This window comes from Apteryx mantelli, chromosome 13, assembly GCF_036417845.1.
Source record: "Apteryx mantelli isolate bAptMan1 chromosome 13, bAptMan1.hap1, whole genome shotgun sequence".
NCBI lineage: Eukaryota > Metazoa > Chordata > Aves > Apterygiformes > Apterygidae > Apteryx > Apteryx mantelli.
Genome location: NC_089990.1, coordinates 7,428,486 through 7,446,721, shown reverse-complemented (window position 1 = coordinate 7,446,721; position 18,236 = coordinate 7,428,486). Strand labels below are relative to the sequence as shown.

Genomic DNA, 18,236 nt, shown 5'->3' with positions numbered 1-18,236 from the left:
CTGGATCCTGACACGGATGGAGGCTGTGACCGCAGCGCAGAGGACTGAAGGCCTCTGCTCAAGGGCGTGAGGTTCAGTGTTGTGCTTTGTGCATTTCTTCAGAGAAAGTCATTTAATAAGTGCAAACATAAGGGTCTCCTGAGGGGCAGCTTTAATCCTTGCTCTTCGTCCTTAGCCTAAGTAGCCCTGGTGCTCCCAGTCACAGGGTGCCCTGCCATCACACCTGATGGAGATGGGAATCAGCGCTTACCCCACGCCGTGGGCCAGCTTGGGCCAGTTACCTCGTCTGCTCAGATGCTTTTTCTGCCTGCTGGCAGGGCAGCTGCCCTTCCCTGGAGCAGGAGCAGCAGGGGCAGGAGCAAGGCCAGGAGTGCTGCTGCCCAAGGTGGAGGTGAGCCCCTGCTGGGGTGCAGTAAGTTGATCTGACCCAGCTGTCTCTGGCATCAGGCTGGAGCACTGGGGAGAGCAAATGGACAGGGCAGGAATTTGGGCTGCTAAAAATAGCAGCTGTGCAGGCCTGGCAGCTGGCTGCTTTCCTGCTGTGGGCTGGCCCCGAGGCAGAGACCCCCCCCCCTGTGTGGGGAGCCCCACTTGCATTGTGGCTCGGCCTCTCCCCCTGCTGGGGTCGGGCGAGCAGCCTAGAGGCCACGGGGAGGGCTGCAGCCCCCAGCACAGTGCCTCCCGGGGAGGTACTGTCATGGGGAAGGCACCCCCAAAAGTCGGGGGGGGGTCCCCCACGCTGGGGGCCTCCTCCGGGCATTTAGCGGCTCTCCCCTTCCAGGGCTTTACTTTTGGCACCTCAGAGCAGGGTGGGAGCCCCCCCCGGGCAAGGCTCTCGGGGAGCCGTTGCAGCGGGTCTTCCCCCCTCCCCCCCCCCCCCCCCCCGACGGTGGCGCCGCGCGGGCAGTTTTGCCTCCGCCGAGCGCGGGGGGGGGGGGGGAGCTCCCGTCGCGGGGGTGAGAGCAGCCCCAGGTGCTGGGGGGGGGGGCAGCTTCAGGGCTTGCCCCTTCCTGCTCCCCGAGAGGGACTGGGGCAGCGCGGGGGGGGGGGGGGGTGCGAGCAGGCTCTGCCCGCCCCCCCGGGGCAGCGGCGCTCCCCCCAGCCTCCCCCGACTCTTGGCGCTCCCGCGACGGCGGCAACAGTCTGTCGGCGCCGGGGGGGGAAGGGGGAGCGCAGCCTCCCTGCGGTGTGTTGGGGGGGGGGAAGGGGCAGCGACTCCCTGGGGGGCAGTTTGGGGTCTGCCGCCTCCCCCCGGGGCGGGGGTAGCGGGGGGCCGTGCCGCCACCCGGGGGGGGGAGTGGTCAGCGGGGCTGGGTGCTGGGCAGGGGGTGCGGGACGCCGGGGGGGGGGGGGTCGGGGGTTGCTGTGGCTCCTGCTCCCGGCGAGCCGTAACCCTGCCGCCGCTCCTGCAGTGCCGGGGACGCGCGTCCTCCTCCTCCTCCTCCCCTCCGCGGCTGCAGCGCTGCTGCTCCATCCCGGTATTGTTAGGCGAGGATGCGATAAATAAATAAAAAATCCCAGGCAAACAACCGAAGCCGCTCCCCCCTCCCCAGCCCCCCCCCGCCGCTCCCGTCGGTGGGACTCCCGGCCCGGCTGCGCTGCCCCGGCCGCGGGGAGGGGAGGCCGCGCCGGGGGCGGGGAGGAGGCGGCCGGAGCCGGCAGACACAGGGAAAATCGCTTTTGTCTCCGGCGCGGCGGGCGGCGGCGGCAGGGCTCGGTGCTGCGGCTGCCGGGGCCCCGCTCTCCGCGCTCTCCCGCGCAGGCAGCGCGGCGCCGGGCTGCCAGCACCCGCACCGCCCAGCACGCAGCTCGCCCGCCTCCCCCTCTTTTTTCTCCCCCCTCCTATTCTATTATTATTATTATTTTTGCCCGCTCGGCGTAGAGGATCCCCCCGCACGCTCGCTCGCTTCCCACCCCCCGCCCGCGCCGGAGGTTTCTCTGGGTCCAGCCGGAATCCGCGACTCTCCCGGGGGATTTTCCCACCCAAGCTGGGTTCTATGAGCGGGAAGGTGATCAAGCCCAAAGAAGAGAAAGATGCTTCCAAGGGTAAGGCGAGCCCCGCCCGCCCGGGCGGACCCGCGTGTGCCCCGGCCGCCGCGGGCTGGGAGGGGGGCACGGCTGGGAGCAGCCCGCACGTCGGGGGGGACCCGGCGCCCCGGGCATCGGGGGGGACTCGCCGCCTGCCCCTGCGGGGCTCGGCTGCGGGGGCTGCACCGGGCTCAATGCGGCGCGGCCGAAAGTAATTCTCCCCCCCCCCCCCCACCCGGCGGGGCGGGCGCGGCGGTGCTCGGCGGTGCTCGGCGCTGCCGGCGGCCCCGCGCTGGCCGCGGCGGAGCGGGGAGCCATCGCCATGGAGACGCGGGGCTGGGCGAGGGCACCGCGGGTGCGGACCCCCCCCCAAACCGGGGCCCAACTGGGGGGCAGCAGCCCCTTTCGGGGTGCCCCTTGGACGGGGGGGGCCCGCAGGGCCTGCCTTGGGGATGCATGGGGGGTGCATGTTGGGGGGCCCCTCGCTGACTGCATGGGGGGGCCCTTAGCTGGGGGTGCATGTGGGGGGGCTAGTTGCCCCCCTCTGGGAGTGCATGTTGGAGGGTATGGGGTGCATGTAGGGGGACATAGCCCCCTCTCTGGAGTGCCTGCACAGGTGGCTGCGCATCCCCCATGCAGCTCCCGCGATGCAGCGCTTGCTACCTGCGCTTAGCGCTCTAGGAGCGCGCGGGGATAAGTAGCTGGTGCGCGTGGGCTGTTTGTCTTTCCAAAGTAGTTTCTTCTGTGTATTTGTAAATAAGCCTACATATCTCCTCCGATATGCACCTGTGCGGTGGGTTGGTGCTGTTGGGATATCCAGGTGAGGGCTGAGCTCTTAGTGGCCTCTCAAAGAGAAAACTCTCTTCCTCATTTATGAATTCCATAAAACAGAATGGATACTTTACTGTTATTTATTTTTAGCAGTCTGAGAGTCTAAATCCTGATAATTCATGTTTTTTATTCTTTCTAAAACTTTTTGGTTTCTTGGTTTTGAAAGTTTTTGTTTAACACTGGCTTTTGGAGACTTTTTTTGATATATAGTTTAACTCTGTCTTTTCACTTCTAACTGTTATGTCTCAGGTTCAATACCTTAGAGTCTTCATCAGTTTTTTTCTTTCTTGTGGCAAACACGAAAGCCCACTGTTCAAATGCATTGTGAGACTTTACACTTTCTAAATAGATATTTTTGTCTTAGATTATTTTCTTTCATGTTGAGTAACTACTTTTTTTATGGTGGCCTTATTCACTGAAATGCTCCTTAAATTATTTGACAAGCAACGCAGAACAAAAGATTGCCGCATTTCTGAGGGAATTATTTTGCATGATTTGGAACTGTTGCAGTCCTACACAAAAGGAATTTGCCATCCTTGTGCTTTAGTGAGAGCTCTGCTGTTTTTTCATGTGACATACATATTCCATTTTTGTGCTATGATTACAAATCTTCCTGGCATTTTAACTCTGTTTTGAATTGCCTGCGTATAGGTTTTGTGACATGCGTGTGTTTCAAAACACTGGGGCAAAGGCATTTGTATGTGCTGGTAATGAGTCATTAATGAGTTAGACACGCCAGGCTTTGATTCCTGTGGTGACAGCATACCGGAAGGTGTATATTCTGTGAAACCCAAGAAAAACAGCCAATGCTGATTTTTTGGCTTTCGGGAGCCAGTGGTGGTCTTTTGGAGGTAGTATCCAAACTTTATCACAAAGTGAAGAGGCGGCTCTAGATACAACAGGAGGAATCGGTACCTGTGTGCGGTGGTTCAGTACTGCTGTAGGAAAGTGAGAGATGGTTACAATCTGTGAAATGTATTTTTAAAAAGGGTCCTAGTACAGTGGTAAGGAGGTAGTATTTGCCAGTTGATGTATATGTTTTTACGTATGGCCACCTTTAGAGTCTCTGGCCATGAATGGAAGTGAAATTCCCTCCCTCACTCCTCTAAAGCAACTGAATTTTGCTTTGGTGAATGTGAGCAATACTGCTTTAATGTTTAATTTGGATCGAGTCCTTGTGAAAACAGGCTGTTTTTTCTGTATGCTGAAACAGCGCTTTCTCTGGAAAGTGTAGGCTCTCACCTTCTGCCCGCCTCTGTAGCTCTCCGGTGGCACTGTGCGTGCTTCAGTCCTGCGTGGTTTTGGGTTAGTTAACTGCTCTTTGAAAGAATGATGCAATCGGGCATCGGGCATCGTGTACCAGTAGCTTATTGCAGTGATGCTGTCCTGTACCCCACATTCTGCAAGAGATATGGTGCAATTTAACACCTGCTGTAAACGAAGCTCTCCCAGGGCTATATTTGCTTAATAAATGTTGACTGCTTTCTTAGTAAGGGTAGCATCAGCCTTTCTTACTCCTGACACTTTCTTATGTATCAGAGGCTCGCGCTCATGACACTTTTCTGCAGTGTTTTCTACATAACTTGGAGGGCCAGATTCACTCCTAATAGAAATAGCTCCTTTGGGTAATATGTTGAATGGCACTTCCAACAGCCAGCTTTTGGGTGGGTTTGTGTAGAAAAGCCCGATTTGTACAGAATCCTGAAAGGCTGTGGATCTTGGTAAGAAGCAGCCTGATCCTGTGCAAGTAGTTACTGCCTTGTGATGGAAATTTTCAGTCAAATTATCCGTTATCCTCTTTTGCAAAGCCCTCCTGGCTTCAGTAGAGTTGCACAGGTGTAACACAAATACCAAAATCTATTTTTAAAGGATTACTTCTCTTGATACCTTTTCTTAAGCCAAAGAGGGAAGCAACTGCTTGCTTCAGGTGTTTTTGTTGCCCCATTTACAAGTCCTGCCTACAAACCCTAGTGATGACTGTTTTGTTCAAAACTTGGCTGCTCTTAAAACTGGCTGTGGATGTTCAAAAATTAAGTATTCCAGCCTAAATAAACCCTGTGAATCGACATAATGAAGCTGGGGTGTGCACCTTCTCTTTCTGCAAAATGCTGCAATAATTGTGGATATATATAAGATTGTGGCATCTCGCTCTGAGAGCGCCGCAGGGCACTGTAAGCCTGGGTCTGCCCCAAGCTGTCCTGTGGGGGCAGACCAGCTGTGCCGCTGTCCCAGTCCATGGGAGCTCAGTGTCCTGCAGCTGTCACTGAGAAACCTCTGCTGGAGAGGAGCTGTTAAGTGTTCAAGGAATATCCCTAGATTCATCCTTGTTCCCGGCAGTTGGATTCTTTCTTGCCATGTGGCTGGTGTATGGAGAGCTGCGTGGGTGGCGAAGCAGGTGACTTTGCCTAATTCTCGCTCCAGAAGCTTTTACTTTGCGCTTTGAGAACAGTGTACCCAGCGTCCCTGATGGCTGTCTGGGGAAAGTCGTCTTCTGTTTGGGGTGGTACCAATGTGATCCAGTTTGAATGACATATTAGGCTGTCTGGGAAAGTCGTCTTCTGTTTGGGGTGGTACCAATGTGATCCAGTTTGAATGACATATTAGTTAACTTCTTAGTTGAAGGAGAAATGTTGGGCAGTAGCATAATACAGGGCTTTGGAAAGTGAGCTGAGACCTGCTGAAATCCGTGGATTTTGGACCAGGACCTTAGGGAGCTCGTGCTGCCTGGTGTGGCAGCTGAACCCTTCCTGTAGGCTGCATTTCAATGTGTGGCTCCACGAAGGAAAGTCAAGGGGCATAGGAGAGAATCCAAAAGTAAATCCCAGCAACAGATTCTTCTGTATTTGTTTTTCTTTTTGCCTTTTTTACCTGTTTAATACATTGTTGGCATCCCCCATGGCAGCAGACACAGGAGGTCTGTTCCTGTCCCCTTGCTTTCGCTGTCGGCAAGCTTGATCGCTTCGTGCACAAGTCTGATAACCCCAGCCAGAAGCAGTGACAAAATGCAGACACTGTTTTCTCCAGCAAGCAAAATCGGAGGAGTATTTTCAAAGCCGATAGCTCTAATCTGAGAAGAGCGTCTTGAAATAGTGACGGTAAGGGTGAAGATTTTGGAAGTATAGGTAGTAGTCTAATTTAGTGACAGCAGAAAAAGCCCTGAAAGCATCAGGCAGGAAAACCAGAAGTCAAAATTTTGAGATATCTATTACTGCTTTTCCTGGCTTTATAGGAATATAGTATAATGCAGCTTATGGTTGAAAGCTCTGTAGAAAAGCTGTCAAAAATAAAGAAGCTGATCTCAACAGTGATATTTCTATAGTACTGAATCATGAGAAAGAAACTTACTTCAGGGACCGAAGAAGAGCAGCGCAGAGGCGACATGTAAGCTGACCACGTCTTGGGCTGTGTCCACCGAAGCAAAATTAGCAGCAAGTGCTGAATAGTGCGAGAAGGGGGCAGGGAGCCCTGGTGCTCGCACATATCTGATGCAGGGCCGGCTCAGGTGGGAAGCAGGGAGCTTCTGTGTCTTGTTATCAGAAGATTGGGTGCCAGGCTTTTTTGTTTGTCCCAGAAAAATAAGACCCTGGCAGACTATCAGCAACAGCAGTTGGACACATGAGCTTGATTCTCTGTTTGGGCAGATGTTTGCCAGTAATAGATTGGGTCTTCTTATGGTCAGTTGGCGCCATTGACTTAAGTGTCAGAAGCTGTTTGTATCGTAAACATTTAATGCCCCTAAAGAATGAGTAGTTAGACTGTTTTTATTTCACATTACAAATTGGGAAGAAATCTCTGTTCCTCCTACCTGAAATTTGAGATTGCAGATCCACTTTGAATAGATGCCTGCATCGCCCACTGGAAAGCCACAGCCAAAATCTGAGGCTCAGCCCCCCTGATCCTGGATACTAACACTGCAGGTTACAATAGACACTCATTTCTTGGCTGAGGTCCTGCTCCATTCAAGATTCCCATTGACACCAGTGGGAGCTGCCTGTGGCGTTGCCTCTGATTAGTGGGTGGTTGTTAATGTGCCCATGCTTGGGATATTTACAGTGACTGCCTCCTGCTATGACTCATTTTCTGACTGGCTTGGCTTCCGCAAACTACAGTAACCCTTTACAAAAGGTATCGTCGTTCCCTCTAAATCCCAAGGTGGTGGTCTCCGATGTCTGTCGAGAGAATGCTAGCAATTAAAACAAAAAGGAAATGGCCTTTGAGATCAAGGTGCCAGTGTGTTCTTGCTGAAGCTCTGTAACTGTTTTTGGTGTCAGCTGAGGAAATCTGTGGTAAGTCAGCATTTCTAGACACAAGCTCCAAACTTTGGGATTTGTGATAATGTCAGTTTTCATACAGCTGCTGTCTATGGCAAAGTAGTCATTTGTTGCATGGAAGGTAGTAAAGGATAGTGTTTCTTGTTGGTGGTTTTTTTTTTTTGCTTCTGGAATAAATCTTAAAACATTTAATAGTTTCTTCTTGGCAGGTTGCTAAATCCCATTTTCAAAGGAAAAACTCCCAGGCAAATGAAGCTTGGGAGATAAGTAGCCCCACAGAGCACTGCAGGGGTCTACAAGGGGGTGAGCACTAGCAGCCACAGCAGATGCATTAAAATTGGTATGGCTTAGGCTTCTGGCGTCTCTGAACTGTGGCCACCCACAACATGCTGAAGACTTGTCATTACAAGTATTTGTGCCATTTTTACAGTGGTTTCCTGCAAGGCATTGGTTTTACCCCTGTGCTTTGGAAATCTTATGCTGAAGGATGGTCTTGGGTCAAATGAACGTTAACTTTCTTCCTCTTCTCCTTGTTGTGTGTTACTGCTCTGTTGTGTTTTAGAAGCAGGGACTGTTCCAGAGTTGCACAAACCACTTCCTCAGGGCAGAGCTGTGGCAAATCCTGTTCCTCAGTCTCTTCCCTGCAAGCACCGAATGTGCCCTTTTATGAAATCCTCTAAATTTAAGTGTGTGGTCAATCCTGTGTACAAATGGAACATTTGTAAATCTGGGAAGTCACATTTCCCATATTAGAGGACCACAACTAAATATGTTTAGATTAGGGTCTTGGCGTATGAGCGTTAACTTGCACTGGCGAGGAATTGCTCTGTTGGTGTCACTGAGATAAGAGGTACTTGGGTTTTGTGCAGTTGTGGATGCTCTTAGGGATTCAGATCTTTTGTTGGACTGAAACTTTCCTAGCCATTCGGACCCCTTTTACTCGAGCTTGCCTCGAGGGTTTGTGTGCCCCAAACGTCTCTTCCCAAGCTGTTTCTGCTGGCCTGATGAAATACCCACTTTTTGCAAACTCGCATCTTGGCCAAGCTTTCTTGAAAAGAAATATATTAAAATCAAAATGAAACAGCTAGAGGAGTGTTACTTACAATAATTTTTTTTGTGGTCACTTATACAAAGGGCTTCCTTGAGATGTCTGGTCTGGTTGCTTGCTCAATATTTTATTGTTTCGCTGAGAGAAACAAAGGTGAAGATAATTTGACTCGTACCCTTGGGCAGGTAACAATTCAGGGCTTTTCAAGAAGCAGTGTAAAGTGAGACTGGGTTCTCCACTTAATTAGTTTTGTGAGAGTGATGGGTGAGGCAAGGTCAGCTCTGAGGGAAGAAAGGGCTGGCAGGGACTGAAGGCTGCTTGTGTGGTTTGAGTAATTAGAGCATCGCGGAGGTGGAGGGGAGCGGTGGGACTGGACAAAGGTGGGAAGAAGGGAGACTCCTGCAATAGCAGTTGCATTGCCCTGTTCGTGGTCCGTGTTGCATCACGTGCTTCTGAAGCAGCTAGCTGTGGCTGTGATCGGAGCTGCCACCAAGGTGTGTTATAGAGATCCCTCCCCTGCGGCCCGAGGAATCACTAGGTGCTTCCAGCTGAGGCTTGGCAGAATTTATATAAGGCTCCATTTGTTGCTTTAGGAATAAATTGTTTAACCAATACTTAGTATTTTTGATATGTGTGCTTTTAGTTACCACCTGGTTTAGGACAAATTTCCTTTATTGGTGGGGTCAGGTTGAATTTATGCACCATGTATCCCTGGCTGAACGTGTAAGTGGCCCATGGGTCTCTGCTGGCTTTTGTAAAGCGGTGGGTTCACCTCTGTGCATCATTCACAGATGCAACCTGGGCAGTCTAATGCCTTTGCTGTGCTGCTTGGAGGTCCTCTGTCCCCCTGGTTGTGTAAGCTCTAATGGCCAAAACTGATGGTGGAGATGTGGGGTATCATCAGCAGTGATGCCAGTATCTTTGATTATTTTTGTTCTTTGTCCTCCACCCCCTTAAAAAGCACTGTACCAGGAAGGTAAATATTTGTATAATGATTTGGTAATGAAAGATGGCTTTATGGCTCTGGTGCAACTTCAGATGATGGTAGTAATCTGCTAATTGCACTTCACATTAGAAAGGGCCAAGAGAAAATGAAACAGAAAATTCTGTCTTTTCCCTGGAAATAAAGTCCCTTGCATTTATGTCAGCAGTTTCACCTGGGAGTTGAGCTCCATAGGCAGAAGAGGGAGATGATTGCTGGGAACTCCCAGCAGGTTTATCTAGACTTTATTTGTATGCTTGCTTTAATTACAAAAGCCTAGGAATTATGAAGCTGTTCCCTCTTGCCTCCCATATTCTAAAGTATTTGCAAATCAAGTTGGTCGATAGGTAATTAGCAGGAATCTGGTTTTGTTTCATTTTTCTGTTCATTTTACGTATTGAATTCTCAGAATTTTACCCTCGTTGGAGGTGACTTTTTCTAAAATTTAGAATAATCCTGATTTACATTAAATCAAGGGGAAATGTGCAGGGCCTTTTTGCATAAAATGATAAAGATAAAATGGAAAAAAGAGAAAGAATCCGAAAGGAAAGCTTAGCAGGAAAGGGAAATAGGAGACAGTTGGTAAAAGAAGTGAGCATTATAGAATAAGTTTTAAATGATCTACAGCACGTCATCTGCTCTGATCTCAGTCAGACTGTGCTTCAGAGTTGCAAGTTTGCTCAGGAATATTCATTCTGCTGTGAATATTCTTATCTGCCCAGCAGATACGAATGCAGAGCGCGCTTTCTGGTGATTTTGTTTTTCAGATGTTTTTTTACTAGTTGCCAAAACTGAAGAAGGTGTCAGGCACCTTTTTTTGCCTTGCCTCTGTGTGCAGTTTGCTGGTACTGGCCACAATATTTGTTTGAGCAGTTTGAGCTGGACTTATTCCCACACCTTGTAGAAGTGCTTTAAAAGCGCTTGAGCGGAGACATATTTTCTTTGGATTTTACATCAGCGGGGAGTTTCCATACAGCTATCTCTTTTTGTTCAATAGACATAGAAATTTTTTACACTGCTCTTATATTCTGTTTGCCCAAGCTGTGCTAGAATCCTACCTTGAAAAATGTTAATTTTTATTTTAATTATACTCAGCACTCCGAACCACTGTCACTTGCACTTTGTTCTTGAGTGCTGCAAGAGGATAAAAAACTGATGGGCCCAGTTGCCACTGCAAGCCATTGCCTCCTCTTTGGGGAAGAGGGCTGAAATCCTTGAACTGTGAAAGTCTTTTTAGCGCACTGAGGATGTGGTATTTTGGGGAGTTGTAGTGGTGGGAATTACAGGTGTGTGGTTTTTGAGGGCAGGTTATAACTGGTAATTGAGATCATCGTGCAGCGTGGATGCTCCCCACCGAGTGTGGCTGAAGTAGTATTTCTCCTGACTGCAGACAGAGGAAGGTCTCTGCAATCACCCTGAGGTTCAATCAGAGCAGTTTTATTTGTAGCGTGCTCTACTTTAGCAACTACATTTGCGTCTCATCTTGCATACCAGTGACTGAATGTTCAGAGCCTGCCAAAAATAGCTGACTCTTAAGTGATCGGGCGAGGAGAAGTGGAAGGACTTTCATTTGCTGCCTCCTTCCCACCTTTCCCTCGCCTTCCTTTGTTGCTTTATAAAGAGTGAGCGATGCTCTTTATTTCGGTGGGAGCTGGTAAAAGGGAATTAATGTGAAAGTGGAATAAATCAAAAGGGATCAAATACCAAGTCTCTTCATCTAACCAAAAGGCAGAAAGATAATGACAGTCCTAGGAGTCGAGATTTTTGGGATGAAGTGTGACCAGTTTCTGTTCCTCCTCTGGCTTCAGAGCATCTTCTGGCTAGGGGCAGGTGCTTTCTGAGGCCAATAAGGCAGATAGGTGCATTTTGGCAGCTGCATTTTTGGTCCCCATGGGTGGAAGAGGTTTTCATCAAGTATCAGTGCAGAAACCAGTTTTCAAGTTTGTCCTTAGAAGGAATTTATATCAAATGATTTCTGAGGCACTAGAGTAACAAATGGGTTTAAATACTACTTTCATATGAGATACCCAAATACCAGAAGGTGGAAAGGAATGAAAGCTTTATGGATATTAAGGTAGTAACAAGCAGAAAGGAGACAACATAAAAGATGGGAGAAAGGTAAAACAGTACTTTTTGGGGCAGTACAATGAGTAGATGTCTGTTTAGACCACTTAAATTGACAGTAGAAATGTGTAAGAAGGTGGGACTGTGTAGAACTCTGGAAATGTCCATTCTGGTTCATGACAACTGCAGAGTTTAGACACTTGTGTTTGTTCCCCCACTGGGATGTAAGCAAAACTTCCTTGAAGCTGCTCAGGACAAAGGGGTGTGCCAGAATTATTTTAAGGAAAAAAACTGCCAAGTTTTCTGTTTTTGTTCCACCTTGGTCTGAGAAGCCTTCCAGTAGAAACTGATGTTTTTTGCAAGACTTTTGAGAGGGCTCAAAGTATCTAACTTTTTTCTGATCAATGCTGGGAATAGATTTTAGAATATTAGTTAAAAAAAAAAAAATTGAACTAACCAGAAGTATAAGTGAGTCAGTGGCTTGGAGGATGGCAGGAAGTTTTGTAGTGAGATAGTGGGTTTTTTTTTGTATGTGCTGTTAGGACTGAAAGTGTATTGCTTTTATTTCACAGCATATTATACAGTGAAGGAGGAACTTTCAGTTGCTTTGAGATTTGCAGAGGGAATAAGACAGAGAGATTAGAATGCAAGGGGGAAAAAGCATGATGAAGTGGTAGGAGAAAACAAATCCCAGGGAACTTTCAATGTCAGAAAATTAGCTTTGAAAAGGCTCTGGAGAGCATGAGGAAGCTGAAGAATGTAATGGAAGAGGGAAGATTATGGGCATAATTTATCACTGCTTCCGGAGTGTAATAACAGCCTGACTAGTGTATTTTCTCACTACAGGGTATGGATTCATGAAGACCATAAAAAGTGATGGGGGTGGCTCAGGCAGGAAGTGATCAGTGGAAAGGGTTTTAGTGGAGCCAGGGTCAAGGTAAGGATGAATCTTGTGGTGATGCAGCTGGGGAGGCACAAGGAGGAAAAGGAGCTTATGAATTTGCTGCAACTCTGGGGCTTTTTACAAGAGGACCAAAGGTACAGGATTACCATCATGGGAGCAGGCAAAACCACTGGTGTTTGAGTCACCGAAGCTGTCATGAATATTGTGTGCACAAAGAAATACCTTTATATACAGGATTAACTCAGAGTTGATGGCCTAAGTAGCTCTTTAACAGTTAGGTGTTTTGTGCTTTGCCAGGCAAGCACCCAAACTGGGAAGTGGCAGGGAGAGGCTGAACTCTCATTAAGAGGTAGAACTGCATTTACAGATTAAACTAAATGGTAACTTCTAAAATAAAGAATGGAGACCTAGCTCAATGTGGAGCAGTGGTCTGGTCAATCAGAGCTCAACGATTTAAAAAGCTTCTGTCATCTAGTCTGACTTCTTTTACCACCCACAGAGTTTTGCACATTGAAGTTTGTGGTGCTTGTTAAAAACTGTCCTGCATGAATTGGTTCAAATGCATAAGCATGAAACTGCTTGTTTAAATGAAGTCTTCAAATCATAGTCTTTCTATGCTTGAATTTCCTAGAGTCCAACTCTCCATTTACCATAAAAAAAATAAATAAAAAATCCTGGACTTGCACCAGAATGCAGTGTTGAGACAAACATTGATACTCAACCAGTGCTGTGAAAGCCAGTGCGCTTCACCAGTATCGGTGAGCCTTGTGACACCCAAAAGTGAAGTTTGGAAGTCCTACTTGATTTGAAAGCTGAGGAACTCTATAATAGAGCAGGGGGATGAATAAATTTACTCATGTGTTGCAGGTAATATGCAGCCTGGTGCACACACAGATTTCTATTGAATTTGAATTTCTACATGCAAGACTTTCCTTGTGTAAGGTGACTAACCAAGACTTACCAGATGTAATTATTTGGAAATGGAAACCAAATCTTGTTTTCACTGATAAAGCAGCTTGAAAGAAAATTTAGGCACCGTTGTATTTTCTAATGGCATAAGCAGAGTTCTCTATATAATAGTATTGGAGGAAAAGAATCCCAAACAGCCCTGTCTTTGAAGCCCTTTGCAATAAGGAGAATATCAGGCTGTAGTAAAAGCACACTGGTTTGACAGTCCAAACATTGTAAAAAGCACTGACAGTCAGTCCTGCAAGGTGCTGAGCATCTCTACTTTTTGCTTACCTGAAACACTTAGTGCTCAGGTTTAGGCCCTGTATCAGTGAACACTGCGTATTCCTGTCATGTTCCCACTGTTGCAAATTCTTGCATTAAATGTATTTCAGAAGGAGCAATTGACTGTATGAGAGAGACTGAGTGAGTGACAAAGGATTTATAAAGAAAATCAACAGAACATAGTACACTCTCATTTTGCTTGCTCAAACACGTATGAATGAGCTGTTTGTCAAAGTAGTATCTCCATTGCTAAGAGGGGAAGATAATGCATTACTTTTCTTCCACAAAGTTATTAGAATTGTTGCTGTTAATTCATCATCAAATTATGACACCTAATGTGAAACAATTACTATAGTCTGTTGTCTTTCTTTTTTAAATTACTTTGGCTTCCTTGCTGCAATCTCTTATTACTGCTTTAAACATTTTAAAGTATCAGTGCACATGGGGCATGTGTTTGAATAGCTCTACAGGTAAGAGCCTTTGATAGCTAATCTCTATTTGGTTGACAGCTTAAAGAATAGAATTTGAACCAGTACTGTCTTGTCAGGTTCGACTGAAGCAGTTTGTTGCACAATATTGGTCTTGCTAAAAAATATCCTCAGTTGGAGTGTGATATGCTTAGCCTTTAGTGGTGCTGGCCACTGCAGTGATGAAGGAAGGACATATTTCAATTATTTTTTTTTGATTTAAGGAAAAATGCTACCTTTGTGTTGAGTCCCTGTTGTGTTCTAACTTTCTGCAGGTTTGTTTTAAAACAAATTGTAAGTTCTGTATTGAGGCTTGATTCTGCAATGTGGCATGTGTAGGACTAATTACCATAGTAATTCCAGTTGTATTGATGCAGACTGCAGCATATAAGATAAATATGATTTGGCTTCTGGACTGTGATCTTGCGAGTCAGCAGAAAACCCTGTTGGTGAGGAAAAAGGTGGCAGAATCCTATGTTTAGTTCACATTTTGCAAAGATTGCTAGAAGATGCTGCAGCTGAAACAACATGGCATGAAATTTTAGTGTGATGTGCCAGGTGGCCTCAGAGGCAGCTGCTGATTCTCTGCTGCTTCTCTAGTTCTGTTATGTTATGGCTAGTCTGTGCTTCAAAACTTGGTTTGGGGAATTACAGTATCAAAAGTGAGCAAGTCTGTCTTGACCATTCTCTTCATCTTTCTCTTTCCTTTATTTATGCTTTACCTTTATTCACAAGCATAAGGGTTATTGGCTTGAAGGTCTTGAAGGATGATCAATACCTTGATATGTATGGTGGGAATAGAGAATCTTTTTAATGGGGTCAAAAACTGATGCCTCCACCTATCTGTAATACCTCCAGGGAATATGGAGCAGTTAGAGCTTTATGTGCATTTTCTATTCACTATTTGGAATGTGCTACACCAAGTTTTTGTTTCCTCATGTAGAGGGAGTGGGTCATGCTTTATAAATTGAAACTAATACTACTTTGATTAGCGTAAGTTTATTGCCAGATAAATAGCATCTTTACAAGAAACATGACTGCGCTAATAGGCTTAATACCCTGGCTGCACTGATATGAAAAATCTGTGTGTTGGCTGATGATTAGACCCAGCTAACGGAGTTTGTCAGAGCACTGGGCATTTTGGAGCTTACAGCTGAACTGTGGGATGAATCCAGATCTGCCTTTGTTTTGAACTCTTAAGTCTTGTGGCAGCAAAGTGGGCTGCCCTAGTCTGCCCAGCATTATTTTCCAAAATGTAATTTTCCTTGCTCACTGACTTGAGTAAATCAATTAAAACTGTGTGTGTGACAGGGCTTTGACGTCAGCTAATTGGTCAGGACATACAGGCAAATGAGAGAGGCATGGGACAGATTTTAAAATAGACTGAAACTTTATTAGCTTTTTTAAGCTAAGGTTCCATCTTCGGTAGCAAGAGGCCTTTACCAGGTGCAGTGGTGTCAAATGCTGCTCTTTGCTTCCATTCAGGGTGGTCTCTTTTCAGCCTGTGCCGGGGGAACTGGGTCCTCTTGCCTTCTGGAGGAGAGGTTAAGGGTATGTGTGAGGGGTGTCTTAGTCTGCAAAAACTCATGGTTGTCCGCCTCTCAGTAGGCTGCCAGGGTTCATTAGTTATTTCCTGCATCTTGGCTACCTCTGGGAATTGGTCCCTCTTTCAGTTTCTCCACCTCTGCGGGATGTCATCTGCGAGCTGAGATGGAAAGACAAACTCGTAAATCCCTCCTGTACTCCTGTGAGGTCCTCGTAAATCATCGGGACCTATTTTCGATCTGCCTAAACCCCAGAGGGTGCTGCAAAAAAGTGCACCTCGGCAGTCCTTCCTGCAAGGAAAAGTTCCTCCCGCATCCCCCAGATGGGCGAATGGTCGGACCCGCGGTGTCTCGAAACGCGGCTGCAGGCGGAGGGGCTTGCACTGCGAGGACGCCCGCCAGGAGAATTGGCCGCTGGCAAGGACCCTGGCTCGCTGTTTGTCACGCCGCAGTATTTTTAGAGGAGCAATAGCTTCCCGCCCTTGCCCTTCCTCCCCAGAAACATATCATCTTTGCTCAAGCTGCGGGCTAACTATAGCGGATTGAGTTGTTTTGCACTTCTGAATTGGAAAGGATGGTAGGTATCATTTGCTGCAAGCGCTTCCCATTCAGGCCTGGAGGAAGAGTTGATATAAAGCAGCATTGTTGAATCTTATTTTTAGTTTCTGTTCCATTGTGTTTTTTTGATTTGGACTGTTGCATTTTTCTTTTATGAATATCTGTAATTGGGAGAAAATTATGCCTTGAATTTTTTTTGCAAGTTGTCTTATTTTTATATCCCATTAATTACTGTAATCATGTTTATTAATTTGCCTAGTGTATTCATATCATCTGTGTCCTTGAACAAGAGGAGGGGAGCGATTGGTGTGCTAAAAGACCTTGGATTGAAAGACTCATCTTACTGGATTGTTTAGTTTTTAGACCAGAATTTTATGAATCCAGTTGCAGAAAGGGAGTGGGTTGTCTGCTTGGGTTGGTTGGTTTGAGCTTTGGAGCTCAGTGTCTCTGCAGGAGTTAGTTTAACTCTGGCTGGCTTGGCTGGTGTCCTGGCTGGTGTTGACATGTGGGTTGCTTTTAGGTGGCGTACTCCTTTTGGGGATGTTCGGAGCAGCATCATGCTGTATGTTTTCTGTGTTGATATTGCTTGGTGGTTCGGCCTGGCTAGCAGAGTGCCTTGTTGCTGATGTACCCAGGCTGTTCATGCGACTGGCACACTGCTTTTATTGCAAGGTGTCTTGTAAAGGAAGCACGTTGCCTTGAGCAAAGTTAATCTCTTGGTGTTGATGTAGCTATTGCGTTTCTGTCCTCTGAACTCTTGCAAGTATTGCTGTTGTCACATTGACTATGTTTTATTGTCCTGGATGAAGCCAGCTGATGCGGTTCTGTAACAAGAGGATGCAGATGGCAGATGGATACACAGGGTGTCCTTGGTAGACTCGTTGCTTGTAGCTTGTTGTAGCACTTGCCAATATAGCGGGATATTCCTGTCTGAGAACATGTAACACCAAACTCCTGCTCTGCTGGGTTAGGTGAGAGGATTCACTCTCCAGGAAATATGTCTGTAGCACTCAGTGCAAGGACTTTCATTCACATGCCTATTGAAATGGTTTCTCCTGAGAACACATGGCTTTAAACTGCTTTTAAAAAGTATTGCATGTGTGTCTGCGCTTTTTTTAGCTTCCCTTTTAGTTTTTCCTTCTTCCTCTTAGTTTTATTCTTGCTCTGGCCCAGGCTTGGCAGTTGAAGTTGGTGGAAATAGTGTGCCCATATGGCTTGAGCTCTTGTCTTTGCTTCTATTAATGCATTCATTCATCTCTTCCAGCCCCTTCCTCTTCCTACTGACAGCTAAATTGGAAACCTAGGGCAGCTCTGCTCCAGCGGTATTTTGCCTGAGGTGCTAGCAATCGACTAAAACTGACTCGGATCATGCTTCTAATTGGTTTAATTTTTGCCATTGGCTTTAGAAAGAGCTATTTTAGTCCCTCATCCTTGGTCAATTTTATTAATCCATCCCTGGTTTTAAAAACCTCAAAGATGTTTTGTACAGAGAGGTAAATCTTTCAGAGAAAGACTTAACCTGCACATTGGCATTTCAGTGTCTCATGATATTTGATTTCTAGTGGGCAGTGATATTCCTGTTGGGTCATGTAGCAGATTGTAAATATGCAGGTACATGACACCTATTGACTACAGTAAGAAGTTTTTCATGCGAGATTGAAGGCATTTAAAATCTATTTTTGGCTCTTGTTTCAGTTATATTGCCTTTGACCATGCCCCCTGCCCTGGATTTCTGATCCTGGCTTTTATAACCACTAAAAGATAATTCAGTGTCTGTGACAGCCAAGATGAGTGATGACATGTGCTTGTGCTGTTTTGATGGGGGAGGAGGATAGTCAGTTTGTTTGAATTTAATGCTTCAATTCCTTGGCAAACATCAGAGTTGTTGAAACTACTCACTTGTGCCAAAAATAATAATACATGTGTGCAGGTTTGGTGCCTGAAGGGCTGTTCATGCTGTGCGCCTTCAGGTGTTCAGCGCAAAGAGCCTAGGCACCAGGTGTGTGTCTCTGTGGTCAACAGACAGGTACCTTCCTCAAACTGTCCACATGTGCTTTCTGCAGCCTGGCTCCACCTCGACTGCCCCAGCTGCTGTTGCCTTGGTGGAACTGATGGAACAAATTATGGATAATTTGATAATAGTAAGAATTGTTTGAATAACAATACAAGGATGACTTGAATAACAAATACTGAATTACAAATATGCAGGTGCCTTTACCTTCCTGACTGTATCGTTCAGCTGTGTTCACCCTTTGCCCTGTGTTTGGTGCAAATGTCCCTGTAGCTCTAGGTTGGCTTTGCAGAAC

At 46.8% G+C, this 18,236-nt stretch overlaps 1 protein-coding gene across 2 annotated transcripts in view; it reads left to right on the top strand.

The window, feature by feature from the left end:
* Positions 1-1,787: 1,787 nt before the first annotated feature.
* Positions 1,788-18,236, top strand: part of FGF13 (fibroblast growth factor 13) — a 253,869-nt gene continuing 237,420 nt past the window's right edge. For both annotated transcript variants that reach the window (XM_067303901.1, XM_067303900.1), the window contains exon 1: positions 1,788-2,046. In XM_067303901.1, coding sequence (XP_067160002.1) covers positions 1,998-2,046 — 49 coding nt within the window. In that variant the 5' untranslated portion in view covers positions 1,788-1,997. The remainder of the gene's footprint in view (positions 2,047-18,236) is intronic.